At 45.2% G+C, this 17,135-nt stretch overlaps 1 protein-coding gene across 2 annotated transcripts; it reads right to left on the bottom strand.

The window, feature by feature from the left end:
• Nucleotides 1-662: 662 nt before the first annotated feature.
• On the bottom strand, nt 663-16,780 carry LOC120897434. 2 transcript variants are annotated; one of them, XM_040302335.1, is made up of 6 exons: nt 14,942-16,779; nt 10,369-10,433; nt 8,060-8,428; nt 4,200-7,652; nt 3,848-3,943; nt 663-3,634 (listed from the first exon to the last, which is right to left on the bottom strand). In XM_040302335.1, exons 1-6 carry the CDS (start codon nt 15,012-15,014, stop codon nt 2,165-2,167), a joined length of 5,526 nt encoding a protein of 1,841 aa, XP_040158269.1. In that variant the 5' UTR covers nt 15,015-16,779; the 3' UTR covers nt 663-2,164. The 2 variants fall into 2 exon arrangements, with proteins under 2 accessions (XP_040158269.1, XP_040158270.1); XM_040302336.1 differs by lacking the exon at nt 3,848-3,943 and having other exon boundaries at nt 14,942-16,780.
• Between the last annotated feature and the right edge of the window lie 355 nt (nt 16,781-17,135).

Raw genomic sequence — 17,135 nt, 5'->3', positions numbered from 1 at the left:
AACACGACATGTGTGTAGTCGAAGAATATATTTTATCACAAATTCTTTATTTTGCTTATGTTTTGATAAAACTTACCCAATTTTTATTAACTTCATGCCTTCCAAAAGAGAATATTTGAAATTTGCCATGAATTGTAGTGTTTTCCGGTATGACAATATGCTCTGATAATACTTTTGCAGCCTACATATACATGCATATACAGGTGTCCCCCGAGATACGACTGTATTTGGGACCGAAAAAATGTCCTAAAGCAAGGCGTAAGTTGAAATAGTCGTATGTCGAATATCTGTGAATATAAAGTTTATAACCGAAATTGAAGAGTCGGAATCAATGAAATCGTATATTTTATTAAAAATAATGTACGATAATGTATTAATTTCCCTCCAAAAGCCGTTTACACGACATAGATATTCAAGATCGGGGTAATGTGGAATCTGAGGAAATATGTTTGTAACGGTTATCTGCACAGAAATTTAAAAATATATATCAATTTCGTCTCAATGACATCTTTCAACTGTCAAAATCGAAATCGTCGTATCTGCGAATCGTCGTAACTCGAGGGGGTCGTAACTCGGGGGACGCCTGTACATTGTTCGGCATTGTAAAGGCTGTAAAGAAAACTTTTTAATGCGGTAGTTTTTTTTAATTGTAAACAAAAAAGCACGTTTCTGTATATTTATTAATTTACTTAAGATATCGTTGTATTAAGCAAACATTACAATAGTTCATAAATCAAAGTAAGAAAGAAAACTCAATTCATGGATGAAAACTTTGGCTTCCGTTACGCTTCCCGCTAGTTGGAGACACATCTTCTGATAGTCGAACAATTTCATTTTGGTATACGCAATGTGTACGGTATTTGTTCCAGCTAGTAGTAGTTCACCACACAAACCAAGAAACGGCACCATCGAACAATAACTGGTACATTAACTCAAATAAATAGATAGAAATTAGTGTAACTTATATAGCCACTGGCGGTTCCCTCTGGCGATAGACCACTGTGAGATGGATGGGATCGTTTTCTAAACGACTCATAGATCTCCTCGAATTCAGTTTGGTATGATAGCTATGTACGTTAAACAATAGGTTTTTAATGATTCGTTTCTTCTGCATTATGCTTAAAAACTTTCAGTCAAGTTAAGTTTCGCCCATCCGTTTCCCTTCACTGCATCCCAGAGCGAACTGGTGGTTCAAGTAGGATAGTAAGTGCATTACAGTTTACCTTTTGTATGAACTCCATTATCACACCGCTTTGGCACTTTTTGCTAGGGTAATTGTCGATGCAGATCAAAATCTCGGTGTAAACAGTTATAAATATTGATCCTTAACACTAAGCATATGTTCATTTCCGCTGCTCATTCGTTAGCTCACTCCCTGTCGACTAGAGTCTTTAACCGAAACGAAGGATTATTGAATAACGTGTTGGAACAGAGGACAAAAATTAGCTATCAAAAAATCACACACGCACACACGCAGGGTTTTAGTTTGCCTCCAGCAACGTGGATTTGCAAATTCTACTTCTTAAAGTTATTTTAGCGTTGAAATAACGTGTCAATTATTATTTAATCGAATCCTTTTTTTGTGATTGTTTTATACTGTACAAAAACAAATGAAAATGGCAAGAAAATTAAAGCATACATTTCATTGAGAGAGAGAAACACAATTCTTAAAAATACATTAAATTATAGTGACGGTTAATAAATAGCTGGGTATTATGAATTAATTCAAAATTTAAAACAAAAACGTTCCTGTACGTCTCGCTGTTGGATTTGTTGATGGTACGTAAGAAATTCGTAATAAACAAGGAACCACTTAATGCAAAACAACTTTGATTACGAACAAAATGAATAAATATTTCAAATAAATAAGCAACTTGTCTAAGATGATGCGTTATAACCGTTGCCTGCTACAAAACTATGTAAGAAATTATATAAAACTTTTACAACTCGCGTACTGAATATAGCAAAATTCGATGGAAATTCAAATCAACCAATTCATTTAGAGTCAGGCCGACTACCACCAATAGAGCGAACTAACTTAGTAACACAACGAAACCTCTCCCCTTTGATGCAGCCCGTGTGGTCTCTCTGCAGCACTTGGTTAAGTTGTGTGATAAGCAACACTTTTAGTCAGAGGTGTCATTCGAATAGCCTTTTGGAGAAGCTATATCAGCATTATGTTACCTTCCCCGGTCAGCAGCTTGTCCCCGATATCGTTTGATGAATCATTTGTCATGATATTGTTTTGCCACTTGATCTGCTCCTCACCGAACGGTAGCTCGGCGTCAAGTTTTTCCTGGATCTGGTCGAACGATGTTTTAAACTTTTCCTCAATTAAACTAAACGACTGAATGGTGGCGTTATCATCGAACTCATAGTTGTCGATCGATATGTTCCCGAACAGGCTGTCCAAATTGAGCTGTCCGCTTCCGTCCAGTGCAGTAGCGACACTACTATTGCTCTGGTGCGCATAGCTTTGGTGCGGTCCAGCTGGGCCTTCCGGATGATTACTGCCGTTGCTGTGTGCCGCCGCGTGCTGCTGGGACGATGAAGCGCTCGGTGCGACCAAATCAATTACGGTGCTCGATGTCGCCGCCGTAGGTGAATGAGAGGCTAATTGATTTTTGCGTAAATATCGAAGCGCATTGCCGGTGCCATTGAGCGATGAAGCTGCAACTGCCGAGACGCTGGCGCTATTGTTGTGGCCGCTCTCCTGCAGCGAATTATTGCCATAGGCTTCGTCAGAAGTACAGCTGCTGCTAGTGATTGTTCTGTTGAATCCACTTGTACGAGCACCAGCTTCACCACTAGTGCCAGCGGAAGAGCTACCGGTCTTCATACGCTTACCGTCCACGGTACTGTGCATACCACCACCGCCGGTCGTCCGATGAGCTTGCATTTGATGCTGTAGCCGCTGCAGTTCTCGACCGTCCACCACACAAGCTTTCCGTTTCTTATCCTCATGGCTCCGCACATGGTTGGTTGTAAGATCGTTGGCAAGGTTACTGCTACTGCACGTGCTGCTTTGATCGCAGTGTTCCAGCACGATATGATCCATCTGATCGATGGAGGACTCACCGATGCTACCGCCGCCATCCTCGGCCGGGAAGATGGTTTTGAATGTAAGCATATCTTCAACCTGATCGCTCAAAACTGATTCTGATAACTCATTTTCATACAGAATGATACCACCACCACCATCTTCTGTTGGAATGGGCCCAGGTGACGAGCATGCAAAATTGTCGCTTGGTGATGAGATGTCTACTGTGGTCATACTTTGTAAGTGTTGTTGTTGTTGCTGATGCTGCTGATGCTGCTGTTGTTGCTGTTGTTGTTGCTGCACCTGCTGCTCTTGTTGCTGTTGTTGGTGAATTAGTTTGGCCTGCATTTTGGCGCTCTTGTTGCGAATTTTGCGCTCGTTCTTCATTGCGAGCTCGCGAAGTACCTTTTCATCCGTTACGACGAGGGTGGTGATGAATTTATTTATTTGCTCCTTCGGGGGCGCCCGATCGGCATGTGCGTTGTACAGATGCTTGCGAAGAGAGGCCTTAGCTTTCAGCGGACCGCGATCACAGTATGGGCAGGTGTAGTACACACTGTCATGTATTTCCATGTGTCGCTTTAGCTGGTAGTTCTGCGATGGTTGAAAATTAGAACTAATTAGTACGCTTGAGAGCCACCGTGTAAGAGCGGATCATGTGGCGTTGAAACAAATGTTAAACACACACACAAACACCTAAATGATGATGATGATCAAATTAAATACAACTTTTACTGGTAGCAATGATGCAAAAAAAGCAACGAGACGTAAATAAGGATCAAAAACAGGTTGAAATGTTTGCATTACCTTACAAAATACACGATCACATTCGTCGCAGGGAAACGTTTGCGCTGTTTGCGTATTGCAAGTCTCATCGGGTGTCAGTGTGCATTCGCGATCGTCCTATGCAACGCGAAGCGCAGAGTATTTGCAGTTGGTGAAGCATACAGAAGCCATTTACACATAAAGCCACGTTTGCGATGGTTGCGGATCGAGAAAGGTAATAGAATAATATTTGTTAGTAAAGCTGTTGGCATCGACACACTAACAGGGGTTTAGTTGAGTACACACACACAGACATACACAATTGTTACTTTTTAATCGCTGTAAAAGCATTCTCAATCGCTGGCACTGCCAAAGGAAGCAGGATTGCACTTACCGACAAGTCGTCCTGATGTGCACCGGTATTACTTTTACCGGACAGTCGTTGCCTATCAGCCGTGTTGACATCCTCCGCAACACCACCGATGTTTGCCGAACCGTTCGTTTCGCCCACCGAAACAGTGGAGAGTGTGAGCAGTGCCGAGTTTTGTGCAATTAAAGAAGTGGAAGAGCCCGTTGTCGCGAGTATACTTCCGTTCAGAAAGCGTTGCCCATCAGACAAACTGCCATCGTCGGTAGCTATGCTCACTGATGGTGCAGCACTAACGTTTTCGTGTTTAATGTTGTCTGCCGTCATAGGCGAGGGAACCATAATGGTCGCACCGGAAAGTTGCAATGTTGCCGTACCACCTAAGGCAGCCCCAACAATCTGATTCTGCTGCTGGTGCTGCTGCTGATGATGATGAAACAGCTGACCATGCTGATGATGATGATGATGGTGATGATGGCTGGAAATAGGCACCAGCTTCGGTAGTTTGTCTGTAGAGCTTAATACTTTAAGGTCGATTTTGTTTCCCAATGCGTTGATGCCATTGCTGCTGCCAGTTCCGCTGCCGTGAGATGCGCTTTGGTTAAGAAACAGTTGACTAGTATCGATCAGATTGTTTTTGGTAAGTTCCACATTCGATATGATGATGATACTGTGCGATTTGCCCGCAGTTGAGGACGATGGTGGTGCCACCGTCTGTGCAGCAGCTCCGTTGACTATCGATCCAGATACATCGTGCGGCCCTCCCGCCGTGCCGCCACCTTCCCCCGTACCGGCCGGTAACAGTGGATCGGTTATCCTCACACTAGTGATTGTGCTGTTGATACCCACAATCTGAGCTCCGGAAATTGGCACAGCGTTACTGTTGCAGCTGTACACACCGTCAAGAGTCGTTCTTCCACCATCGCTAATACTTCCTGCCGGATGTTTCTTTTTGCTGTACGCCCGCGGCTGCTGCCCACCATGTTCTGTGGACAGTGCTGCGGGCGATTGTACTGCCAGTGTACCGTGATGCGTTTGCTTCAAACTTCCATCGGACGATAGTGGTGGTTCAAGCGAACAGGATGATGTAGCAGCTGCGGCTGCGGCGGCGGCTGCGGCTGCAGCGGCCGCAGCCATTTCTTCCTGCTTTTTGCTTTTTTGTGACAGTTTCGTGGCTAGTGCCTTGGCAATAGCTGGTTTTATCGGTGACGTCTTCTTCTGGTTCAACTGGCTCAGTACCTTCTTCTCCGATTTGTGGTCATTAGACACGGTATAAACGGTGTGCACCTTGCGGAGATGTTTTTCAAGAGCGTTAGGATTTTTGAACAGCTTGGAGCAAACAATGCACTTGTACAGTTGCTTTCCGTTTGCTGCCTGCACGTTCGTAATCATATCCTGGCTCGAGCTCATATTGGTGATTGGGATAATGCTGGGCGTGATATTCGGCACACATGGTACGGTGGTAAGGGGTGAGGCGGGAGTCGACCCACCGCCATTTCCCGAACACTGCGGTTCTTTCTTTATTTCCGCTTCCGTTAACAATGGAGGATGGGCTTGCTGCGTGGACACTGCCGCATCGTGAGCATCATTTTTCTCATCGCCTTGTGTTGCTGCCAGCGTAGCTTCTAGTGTTTCCATGCACGGTTTTAAATCATCCAGCGGTGCAGGATTGGACAAATCTTCGAATGAAGTTGACGACAGCTTCGAACCGGTCGTTCCATCGCTGGTCAACTTTTCCAGCTGCTCAACGGCCGCCACCATGGCTGACTCATCCTGCGCGAGATCTTTGTGTATTTTCATGTGCCTTTGCAATGACCACGAGTTGGACAGCACCTTCAGACACTTTGGACAGTGCAGGTAAGCGGTTTTGGATTTGCGCTCGCTGCATTCGTGGTCCTTCAGTTCCTCCGCCTGCTGGAAGAGCTTCATGCAGAATACGCACAGGTAGAGGTTGTGTTTGCGCACGTGCTTGTCGAGGTTCGATTTGGTCATGTACTTGCGCAGACACACTTCGCAGACATACTTTTTGTCCGTCTCCATCTCCATTGCTGTGGCCTGGCCTGCAATGCCCGCAGCAGGTGGTGTCGGTGTTGCGATGGCTCCCCCGTGGACCGAATCGTTTAGTGTGATTAGCGAATCGGAGGACGATGAAAACCGGCTATGAAGTTTATCCGAATGGGCGTCATGTTCGTGCACAGAATGGGCTGAGCCCAATAGATCGAAATCGGTACCATCGCCGAATGCACCACCATCTGCTACATCGGTTCCCCTATCGTAGCTTAACAGATGATGCGTGCCGTCGGTAATTCCTGCATCTGCAAAGTCTGTTTCGAACGCTATGTTGATGTCACTGGCACCGAGAGAAATGTTGATCAGATCCGCCGGACTAAGTGTATCGTTCGGTAGACACTGGAACTCGGTCTCTGGAGCTGCTATCTGTCCCATCAGGTGTGGCTGCTGCTGCTGCTGCTGTGGATGGTGCAGCTGTTGATGCTGATGGCTATGGGTTTGTACTGGCGACATTTGTTCCGTTGAGTAAACGTGCCTCTGCAGCGGCCGTTGTTCGTTGGTTGCTTCCAGGTGCAACGAAGAGATCATTCCTCCGGCATGTTGCTGTAGCTGCTGCTGCTGTTGCTGTTGATGTTGCTGGTCCTGCAGCATATGATGCGGATGAGGTTGAATATCGTGAAAATCGAGAAAATGATCATGGTGATGATGATGATGATGATGATGGTGTGGCTCATCATGACTAGAATGCATAAGCGAGGAAGTGTTGAAATAATCATCCACCAGATCGGGCATGTTCGCCGACACTCCTGAATCCAGCAAATCCATGTCGAAGATGTGCTGCTGCGATGCGGAGGTTGAGTATTTTGGCGATGTCGTTTTCATCAAACTGTCGATCGGTGGCAGCGAAACAGTGTCGTACGTCATCGTGGTCGATGTAGGAGAGCCCACGCCGCCCTTCCCGATCGCACCATTGTCGGTGTCCATGCAGAAGCTGTTGCTGTTGTTATTACTGTCGATGTCGATCGAATCTGCTCCCACGATGCTGCTGCTGCTTCCACCACCAAAGCCGTGCAGTAAAGTTTGCTCATCGAAGGCAGCAGATGAAAGCATCAGCGTTGACGTACCGGAGGAAGCTCCATTTGTGGTGAACGTGTTTGTACTGCCATATCCGCCGCTTCCGATATTGCTGTGTGTTGCCGTGCTACGCCCAGAACTGCCACCGTGCCCAACCGTTACGGACGGACGACTGTATACATCGTCGAGCAGGACGCTGCTGTTGTGGCTGTTCTTCTCCAAATCGAAACCGTAATCCATGCTGACAGACCGCAGTATGTTTGTACAGATGTCGTACGGGCTGGGTTCCAGCATTGAGGCACCGATCTTGGCCGCGTAGTTACGCGAGTACCACACCCGTAGTATATCTCCCAGCTCGATATCCTTCACAGCGGTGTAGTAGATTTCATCGTTTTCCTAAAATGAGACAACATTCAATACATTGAAACACATTATTACGAAGGCGTGCGAAGTGTTCAATTTGTCAGTATGGGGAACAGCCGAACATTCTTCAGCCGTAGCTAATCCGCTTTAAACGACTATTTGAAGATAAGCCAACAACACATTAATTACAATTGTTTGGAGCATTCCCTTCATACTACATTCCCCGATCGCGTACTAATGATAAGCAATCGGAGGCATGGGGAAAATATACAAACGCCCTACACCTCCTCTCCTCACCAGCACGCACGGCTGTGCAATCGGTGTTACAAATTTTGTGATAACGCCTCTACCAGTTCCCCCTCGGAGTTGGTGATGGTTGCCCTCGCTCTTGAGTTCACGCTAGGACATACGGGAGCGTATGTGTGTGTATTTTGTCTTACCTGATAACAAATAAGATTCTGCTCGTTGGAAAACCGTGCCAGATTAACGTGGATCATCCAGTTGCACTTGGACTCGTTGCGTGTGTCCAGGTAGATGTTGCGGCTGCTACTGAACAGGGCCTGCAGATCGCTGCTGTACTCGTCCTGCTGCTGCTGCTGCTGCTGGAGGTACGGTCCGGCAAACAGTACGAGCGGGAATGGAATATTCTTGATCGGAACGTAGGACTTCTGGGCAAGCAGCGGCCCGAACCGGGTTCCCTTGGCAAACTTTTGCGACGTCACGACACAGCTGCCCGTCTGCGTTTCCATTATCAGCAGGCCGTTCGGAACCGACGACCTTGAAAGGTTAAGCGCGGGCTTATCCTTAACCTGGAAGGCGTTCGAAAGCGAAACCGAGAATATGATAAGTATAAATAGTAATAACCAAAACATAGATTATTTATGCACTGCCATTGTTGAGAACTGATCTATTCTGGCGCAAGAGAGAGAGAGAGAGAGAGAGAGAGAGCGCGAGAGACAGAGGCATCGAAACTGCAGTGTGAATGTTTTTGGAGCATAATGTGTGCTGGAAAATTCCTGCCATGCTGTCGTATCGCAACATAATATACAGCTGCTCTATTTTGCTGATCATGCATGTCTGCGTGTATGTGTGTGTGTGTGTGTGTGGTATCCCCTACAACCCTACGACTGACACCAATTCATTAAATGAAAAATGTAGGAAAATCCCTGCCACGCAATCGACAAATGATGATGGGAGGTCCGTCCATTGACAAATAGAGGGTGGGGTGAAGAGTGGTAGGAGTGGGCAGCAGAGGCCAGTATATGATGATGTTGCACACCAAAACATAGAGTGCTGCTGCCCTTTACCACCCCCCGCCCACCGGGTTGCGATCCGATCAGACCATTTGCAAAGTGGTCGCAGTTGTCGTCCACCAGACGTCTCTTACCGTCTTCAATCTCAGCCAAAATACAATGTGTTTTCCATACAGTTGTTCCTCTCTGGCATTCTCCTGTTTTCTCTTAGTTTTTCCTGCTCATGATCCTCGCTGTGTGACTCTCTCCCTCTCTCTCTCTCTCTCTCCCTTGCTACCACGAGCACTTGCTCAATCTTACATGACGGATCCGACGTTTTCCACCAATACTTGCACATGATTTTCCCGTGCCTACACATGTACACGCACAGTTTTCCGTGCCTCTCCTCTAACTGTAGTTGTGCTCGCACATCATACGCGCGCACATGTGTGTGTGCTGTTGAGGATAAAAATATTGACTTTTTTTCTCCACCATCACCACCCACCTCCACTCAACCCTGCCAACCATACCTGTGGGAGAAGGTTCTCTGTACCGTGGGCCGTATGTTCCTGACCATTCTTTTAAACCAGTGGTCTGTGTGTCGTCTTTCGGCCCTTCTCTACTCTCTTTATCCGTCAGCAATCATCATCATCATCATCAACATCATCATCATCCATCCAACAGGAGGTTCGAACCCTATCCGCTAGCACGATTTGGACACGGCGCGAGAGCGCACTGCGCAGACATGTACCGAAAACAGCACCGGATTGCGCACATGTGTGTGTTGTCATGGACATTATAAAATGCGTAAATTATATAATTTAATCGGAGAAAGTGCACATTCTGCTAACTGCGCTTGGCACCTTCTCCTCCAGCCAACAGCTGGATGTTGGAGATTTCGTCCGCAAAATGGGGTTTTGCCCCGCAAAAGGATTGTATGGGAGAGCACGAGACGTTCCTTTGCTGCATGGGCGGAAGTGTGCTGCACACACGCGCGTACACAATCACGAGCTTACAAAACACACCAGAAGAGCGACTGGTCGGTCGGTCGGTCGGTCGGGCCCACGACACACACGCAAGAGCGTATGCCTGGGTGGTGGTGGTGTTGATGATGATGATGGTGAGACATAGAGATTGAGTTTTCTTCCATAAAAGGAATACATTTCGCGCCAGACCCTACCGCATGGTTTTGACCCGTGCGGGATTGTCAAACGTGTCAAAATCGGTGGACACGTTTCTGCTCCCGGGGAATCGGAGTTCACCTGTTACCACATTTTCATTCACCATTCTATTTCACTGTACGATCATGTTTTTCATTTCTTTTTCTTTTAATGGTTGTTTTTCCAGCAGAGTTTGAGATTGAGCGAACGAACATGATACCACAGGTGCAATGTGCAACCATCACACAGACACTTTCACACGTACGATGTATTTTTTTTCTTCTAATCAAAATTTCCTTTCTACTACACTGCCTCGGATGTGATCTACGGAGTAAAACACACAAAAACGGTACTTACATGATCGCCTTTGGCGTATTCTGGACAGTTTTGGGTGTAATGCGATGCCCCGCAGATGCTGCACACTAGGATCATTGTGGCAAATACACATACACACACGCACACACACAACGATGCAACAACGGACGGTGTGATGTGGCCCGGTCGGTTGCAAGATCCGGACAGAAGGCAGCAACGTGTTCCGTGTTCCGACGGATGATCGATCAGTCGTCGTCGTCGTTGTCGTCGTCGACAGTGGGTGTTAACATTTAACGCGACACCGTGGCCATACGGAGAGGGGGGTTGGTGGTACAGGATGCGTTCCGGAACAGGTGCACAGTGGGATATTTTCGTTGTTGTTCGTAGGGTGCCCCACACAGCAACAGGAAGTCGCGTATTTCACGGCGGGTGGATGAAACGAAACGGAACGTAGCAAAACGGAATGAATCAGAATGCGTGCGGTTGGTGAATGGTCACTCTTAAAGCCAGGCCACCGCTACTACGGCAGCACAGAATCACCGAGAGAGCTGCGCGCACGCACACGCACACACACACAGATACTCTCCGGCCGATTCCAGGGCCTTGAAAAGGATAAGCACGGTTGGACCAGCAGCAACGCACCAGCCACCAACAGGGCCAGCCAGCGACTACGACTACACTAAGAGCGCTACTAGCTAGTCTGGCGCCGCATAGGCCCGCGCTCTGGCGATAGCTCTCACGGGCGACGATCATAGCGAGGATCGGGCCCGCACACACCTTCACCATTCTGGGATGCTGCGGAGCGCGCTCTCTAGCTCTCTCTTTCTCCTCTCCCTTTCTTCGCTCTCGCCACCATCGAAGAAAGATCGTGTGCGTGAAAGCGTAACTGTGACAGAATATTTGCGTACGCGATCCTACCCACCCATACATGCGTAAACACACAAACTCACACACCCACTGAATGTGATGCTCATTCACAGTTGTGATGCAGGGAAATAGCACGAAGGGGAAAGGATGTCCGCACAGGAAAGGGTGAAGGGAAATGAAACATTGTCTATTTGACTCATGCACCCCCATCGTCTCCCCCCTTATCCACATGCACACACACACACAGAACCCTTGCGCTTGCGTTTATGGCAGATTAATTACATTCCTTGCGCACCCATACGCACCCGTCAAAGGCATATTAACCCTTGATTATGCGATGATTAGTAAACAAACTAACACAAATCTAGTTCAAATAGTTTTCTTTTCAAGATCATGATGGACTGTAAATGGGTAAAGGCAATTAAGTTTTGTGTTTTTGTAGAATTGTTTTTTTGTACATTGTAATTATTTTTTTAATTAATTGTTGGAATATTTATAATTAATTTGTTTTTTGTATATCACACAAGCTCATATCACAACACAGGGATTGTTCTACATAAAAAGTATCTTTACAAAACTCTTACCCCCATACACACCTGGCTATCAAGGGTTAGTATAAGAAGGAAAACATTAAAGTTGCTTTCACAATATTGGTGAGATTTTCACTAGCTGCGCAACTCGTAAAGAAAATTCTCTACACCAAAAAACACCCCCCTCCCCCCTTTTTTCCTCTGCCAGTAGCAGACCTAGGTGAGGGATGGGAAAATTGAAGAAAAAAACATATACCTACAACCTACACACATACACATAGGAGCTCTCCTATACGAGAGGGTTCGGTTGTTTTGAGCATCGCAGTATTAGAGGAGGTGCTTTAGTATTACGGATTAGCATGCAAATGGGAGCAACACACACACATTGGATGAGGCTGAGAAAAAGTAATGTGAGGCAGATGTTTTTTTATGTGTCATCCAGCAATAATGTACGATTTGCAACCGAATGGAACAAATAATAGATTCTAATTGTGAAGGGTTTTTGTTTGTCGCATCTGTTGTTATGTTATCTATTTGCAATAATTGAGCTGTATGCTGTTTAGCAGCGTATGAAGCAATGAAACAATGAATTGGAAAAGGAACTGTATGTGCCATACGCTAATGATCTATACCAGGGATCTCCATACTTTTCAGTTCAGATGCCGCATTGCTTCGAAATTATCATTGTTGAGGGCCGTTTTGACGTTAATTTTAGCTAATGGTTGAACGTTGAAATCTTGTTTTGATAATAAAGTACTAATTGGACATAGGGGCAGATCCGTAATGCAGTCGACAAATCGTAAGAACTGAACATATCAAATTTTAACAGCTTTCTATTATTGAAGCTTGATTTTCGTCTTGAAAAAAAATGGAATAAAATGGTCGCAATAATAAAATATTTAATTTAAACTTTACTAAGTCAAGTCACACGCCGCATGCATTACAGGGGTATGCAGGGATTCTCGTAATTTAGGACACTCTTTTGAATCTTTCTTACGGGATGTGAACGTTATGCAAATGGATTTGAAATCAAGGGCACCCTTTTTTGGACAGGTACATTGCAAATTCCAAATACTGTATTTTAACGTGTTAAACGACTCCTTTTTTAAAATTATCAACATCACATTAAAGGGGTCGTTATATACGAGTAGTGATACTATTGGATAAGTACTACTTTTCGATTACTAGTGAAACATTAGATTCGATTACATACAACTATAGTCATGGTCTTGATTTAACTGATTCTGTAATCTGGCGATTCAAATTCATAAATACGGCAAACACGAAAAGAACAACAAAAATTATCTGAACCAAATTGGTCACATAGACAAAGTTGTTTTTGATTTTTGTAAAACTTAAAGAAAAAAATATTTTCAAAAATATTGAATTATACATTCGGGGGGAGGGCGTTATATACTAAAATACGGGATTCAATATTTTTGACGAAACAAGTTCTTGTTTTCTTGTAATTTTGCATGCATTAATCAAAAACCACTTTGTCCATGTGACCAATTTAATTAAGATCAAAATTATTTTTATTTTTTATTGCTGCTTCTAGTACAAGCAAATGAAAGGCCGTCAGTGTACCTCATGCTTAGGTAGTTTTTTTTTAATAAATTTGAATCATCGCTTTAAAGAATCAGTGAGATCGAAGGTTTCCTCAGTTTCCAAAACTCTTTTTAATTTTCTTATGCAGATCCTTGGCAACACTCCTTGCTTTTTTTAATATTGAGCCATTTTCCAAAACGCGATCGAAGCTGACCGATAGTTGCAGTTTCCTAGATACAATAGTTACTTTAATTCATTTGCGATCTATTGAGTAATGCTTACAATATTGTACAATATTTTCCGTTCCCGCTTTGAACCTTGTTTGGGAAAGTGGCTTATCTTACTGATTTTCTAGTATGGGTATCCCCACTCATGAGTATATTTGTGTGTAATTGAATGTAATGTCTCAGAGAATGTAATATTTTAGAACATCCCTAATTTGATTTTGGTCTTATTCGACATATGTGCCAAATAAGCTGTAGAGCCCAATAAAGTATGCCGTAGAATGGTTCGTGTCTCGCCAGATAAACTTCAGTTCTCTTAAGAAAGAGACAAGTGTCCAAGAGTCAATAAAGTGTCCCAAAATTATGAGAACCCCTGAAAACCCCTGTAAAGGCTCTCGAGGGCCGCAGCTGGTCGTAGTTTGGACACCACCCTGATCTAGACAACTAATTTTCTTAGAGAAGTTATTACATTTTTTACACAGTCAGAATAACAGTGACGAAACTGATTTTTTCACTATTTTATGCGATACACTCACACGACTGTGATTTATTGTACTATATTACGTCGAGTGACAACTACTGGCAATCGTACAAACGAGACAATGAAACTTATTTTATGATTCATAATTGACTATCGATGAACGTATAGCGGCCAAGGTTTTTACGAGATGCTCATTAGCAAAGAAATAAACTACGACTTTAGGGTAAATGTACTTAAAGTGGTGTGGTGCTATTGCAATATTGAATGAAGTGCCTTAAAATACGATCTATACGATAATTTTAAACCAATTAACTTGCTTACGTTCATATGAAATGTTATCTGCTCTTTTTACAATAGATTTATGTGTTAAATGGTGCTAATCCGTTACGTAGCGTTAAAAAAACCATTATTTTGTGGCTCGTGTCAGCGTATTTCCAGAATTCTTAGAATTTAATAAGGTAAACTCGTGATTATTATTATGTTGTATCCAACTACGGCCGATCTCGTAGTACAGTCGTCAACTCGTACGACTTAACAACATGCCCGTCATGGGTTCAATCCCCAAATAGACCGCGCCGCCATACGTAGGACTGACTATCCTGCTATGGGGGGGAATCAATTAGTCACTGAAAGCCAAGCCCACAAGTGGTTACAGGCAGGCCTTGTAAAATAACAAAATTAACGTGTCTTCTCCATAACTACTATAGATTCAAATTGTGTTTTTTTCTTCTTAATTTAATTGTTTATATTTTGACTCTATTTTTCCATACTGATTTTCAACAGGTACAGCAAACTAGCATATTCCTATAGTTATTACAGTCATTAAATAATAAAAAACAGTCCATTTTGGCAATATTGTTCAGGACATTTTTAACCGTATCGTACAGAGCAACGGAATTCTCTTGTTAACAAATCGCTTATCTTCAGCTGAGCTTAGAACACCCAAAAACAGCTACCGTACTTACCATTCTCAACGAGTTGTACATTGTTCAGCACTGATAATGCGTCAAAACATGCGTTCGCCGCTAAATCGGTCATAACTTTGGTGTGCAGGTACGGTCGAGGAAGTGTTTGGAGGCGCTACCACTGTTGGTGCCTCCTTCTTCCCTCGATTATTCACTCAATAAAAAATGATAAACAATGTGCTGAAGGATAGATGTCGATCGCAGCAAGATCGCCGTTGCAACCACGTACTCCAAAATTCACTCGACTTTGCACTTAATGGTAGAAGAGCATCACGTATAGGTCCGCTGGCGCAATGCGGCCCTTATTGGCCCTCGTATTGTTGTTGCATAGGTTAGTGCTTCATAGGGATGGGGATCGATTTGCTACGTCCCTTACGGTCGTAAAGCGATAAGACCCAAACTAGTCGCGGCATTGCCGAAACACTGACGAAAATACGAATCGATCGTTCATCATTTATCAACCCCGGGTTAAATGCGCCGGGGACACGTTACTGACACGCGGGATCATATGCCCATACTGTGTGCTGATTCCCCAAATGCACCTCCTTCCAACAGCACGGGGTAGGTTCGTTGCCAATGTTATTCAAATCAATTAACTAGCCTGCCGGATTCACTTAAGCTCCACACCACGCGCTAAACGCACATGCACACGCACACACGCCGGAAACGGTCCATTTTACTGTGAATGGTCATTAAAACGAAATTAAAGCCCCGAAACCGTTGGTCCCACTGTCGAATGGCACACCGAATGCGCTTGGGGCTTCGATATCGAACCGCGTATCGCTACTTTTTCATTGCCGTTGTTTTCTCCGTATCGGAATGGACGGGTCGGTTCACAGCAGCCAACCAAGTGGTGGTTCTGGCCCGCGCGCACACCTATGTGTTTGTGTAAACCATTTTCACCAAATTTTCACTACTTTCGTGCACACACTAACGCTCGACGAACGCGCACAGAACCCGCATACACCACACACCGTGACCGGGCAGGACACACGCCCCTTCTCATCGTCCACCTGGCAAACTCACACTTGTTGGCGAATGTTGCCTGCAGTTTGGCGGGCTCCTTAGCTATTGTATGCCTGGTTTTCCCGTGCTGTGTACGCCGTTCACCGATCTCCAGTGGCGATCGCGATCTTCATTCCCGTGTGACTTAACTGACAGCTCGTGAAGAAACCCGTTCGGGCATGCGCACATTCGCCGAAAACTGTACAGCGAGCGCGCATCCGTGTTCACTAAGCTAAGCAAGTGTGCGTGCGCGTGTGCGTGGATGTGTGCGCTAAAACATACACACACACACTTGGAAACGGGCCCGAGCAATTGCACTGTGGTCGGCGGCGACGGTGGTGAACGTTTTGGCAGCGGGCACATAAATCTATGCAAATAACACAGCTAAACCAGTAGGGGCAGCGTACTCGTGCATATTATGCATACGTTTTCCGAGCTTGTGTCGCGGCGGGGCCCCGAAATTTGTGTGTTTTCACCTTCCTGCACAACACCCGCCCGCCTATCCGTCCAGCCAGCACACAGTAGGCGCGCGCTGGTCTATGTTTTCGATCGGAACCAGGGTGAACGAGACACTGATATATGGCACTAAAGCAGCACACGATATAGCACACAGCTGGGACGAATTGGTTAAGGCCCTACACTCGGCTAGCACCGCAGGGAGAGGAGAGGAGCTCACGTACTTGTACGCGCACGTTTACGGAGGGACCAGCACACCAGTGGCACACCGAAAAGATACTACGTTATCCGAGCGGTTGGTTCTTGCACGCACGCACTCTCTGGCGGTGTGCGTCGATCGGTTCACGAGCAGGAAAATACGGCGGTAGAGCGTTCTCGCGAGAGCGCTGCGGCTCAAACGGTTGCTCTCGCTCGAAGCGGGTGTTGTGTGTACGCACGTGTTGGTTAACGCTGTCACGCAAGTGCTATGGGCGTATACAGATTGTTCGATTGGAGGTATGGTGGCAGCGTTCGCAAGAAAGCAAGAAAGAAACAAAACCGAGCCGTTTTGTACCATTCAAAAGAACAGGAAATTCGCAAAAAATGGCGCCGGCAGGTCTTTTGTTCCAATGAAACGATAACACAATGGAAAAACACACACATGCATCTGCGTTACCTGTGCTTACTGGACAACTCAGCGAGAGGTAAGCTTTTATCACAATTCTTTTTAAATCAATAGTAATTCAAGTCCTGC

The sequence above is a fragment of the Anopheles arabiensis genome, chromosome 2, assembly GCF_016920715.1.
Source record: "Anopheles arabiensis isolate DONGOLA chromosome 2, AaraD3, whole genome shotgun sequence".
Lineage (NCBI taxonomy): Eukaryota > Metazoa > Arthropoda > Insecta > Diptera > Culicidae > Anopheles > Anopheles arabiensis.
Note: the sequence above shows the minus strand (reverse complement) of the source record. Positions and strands in the feature narration are given on the sequence as shown.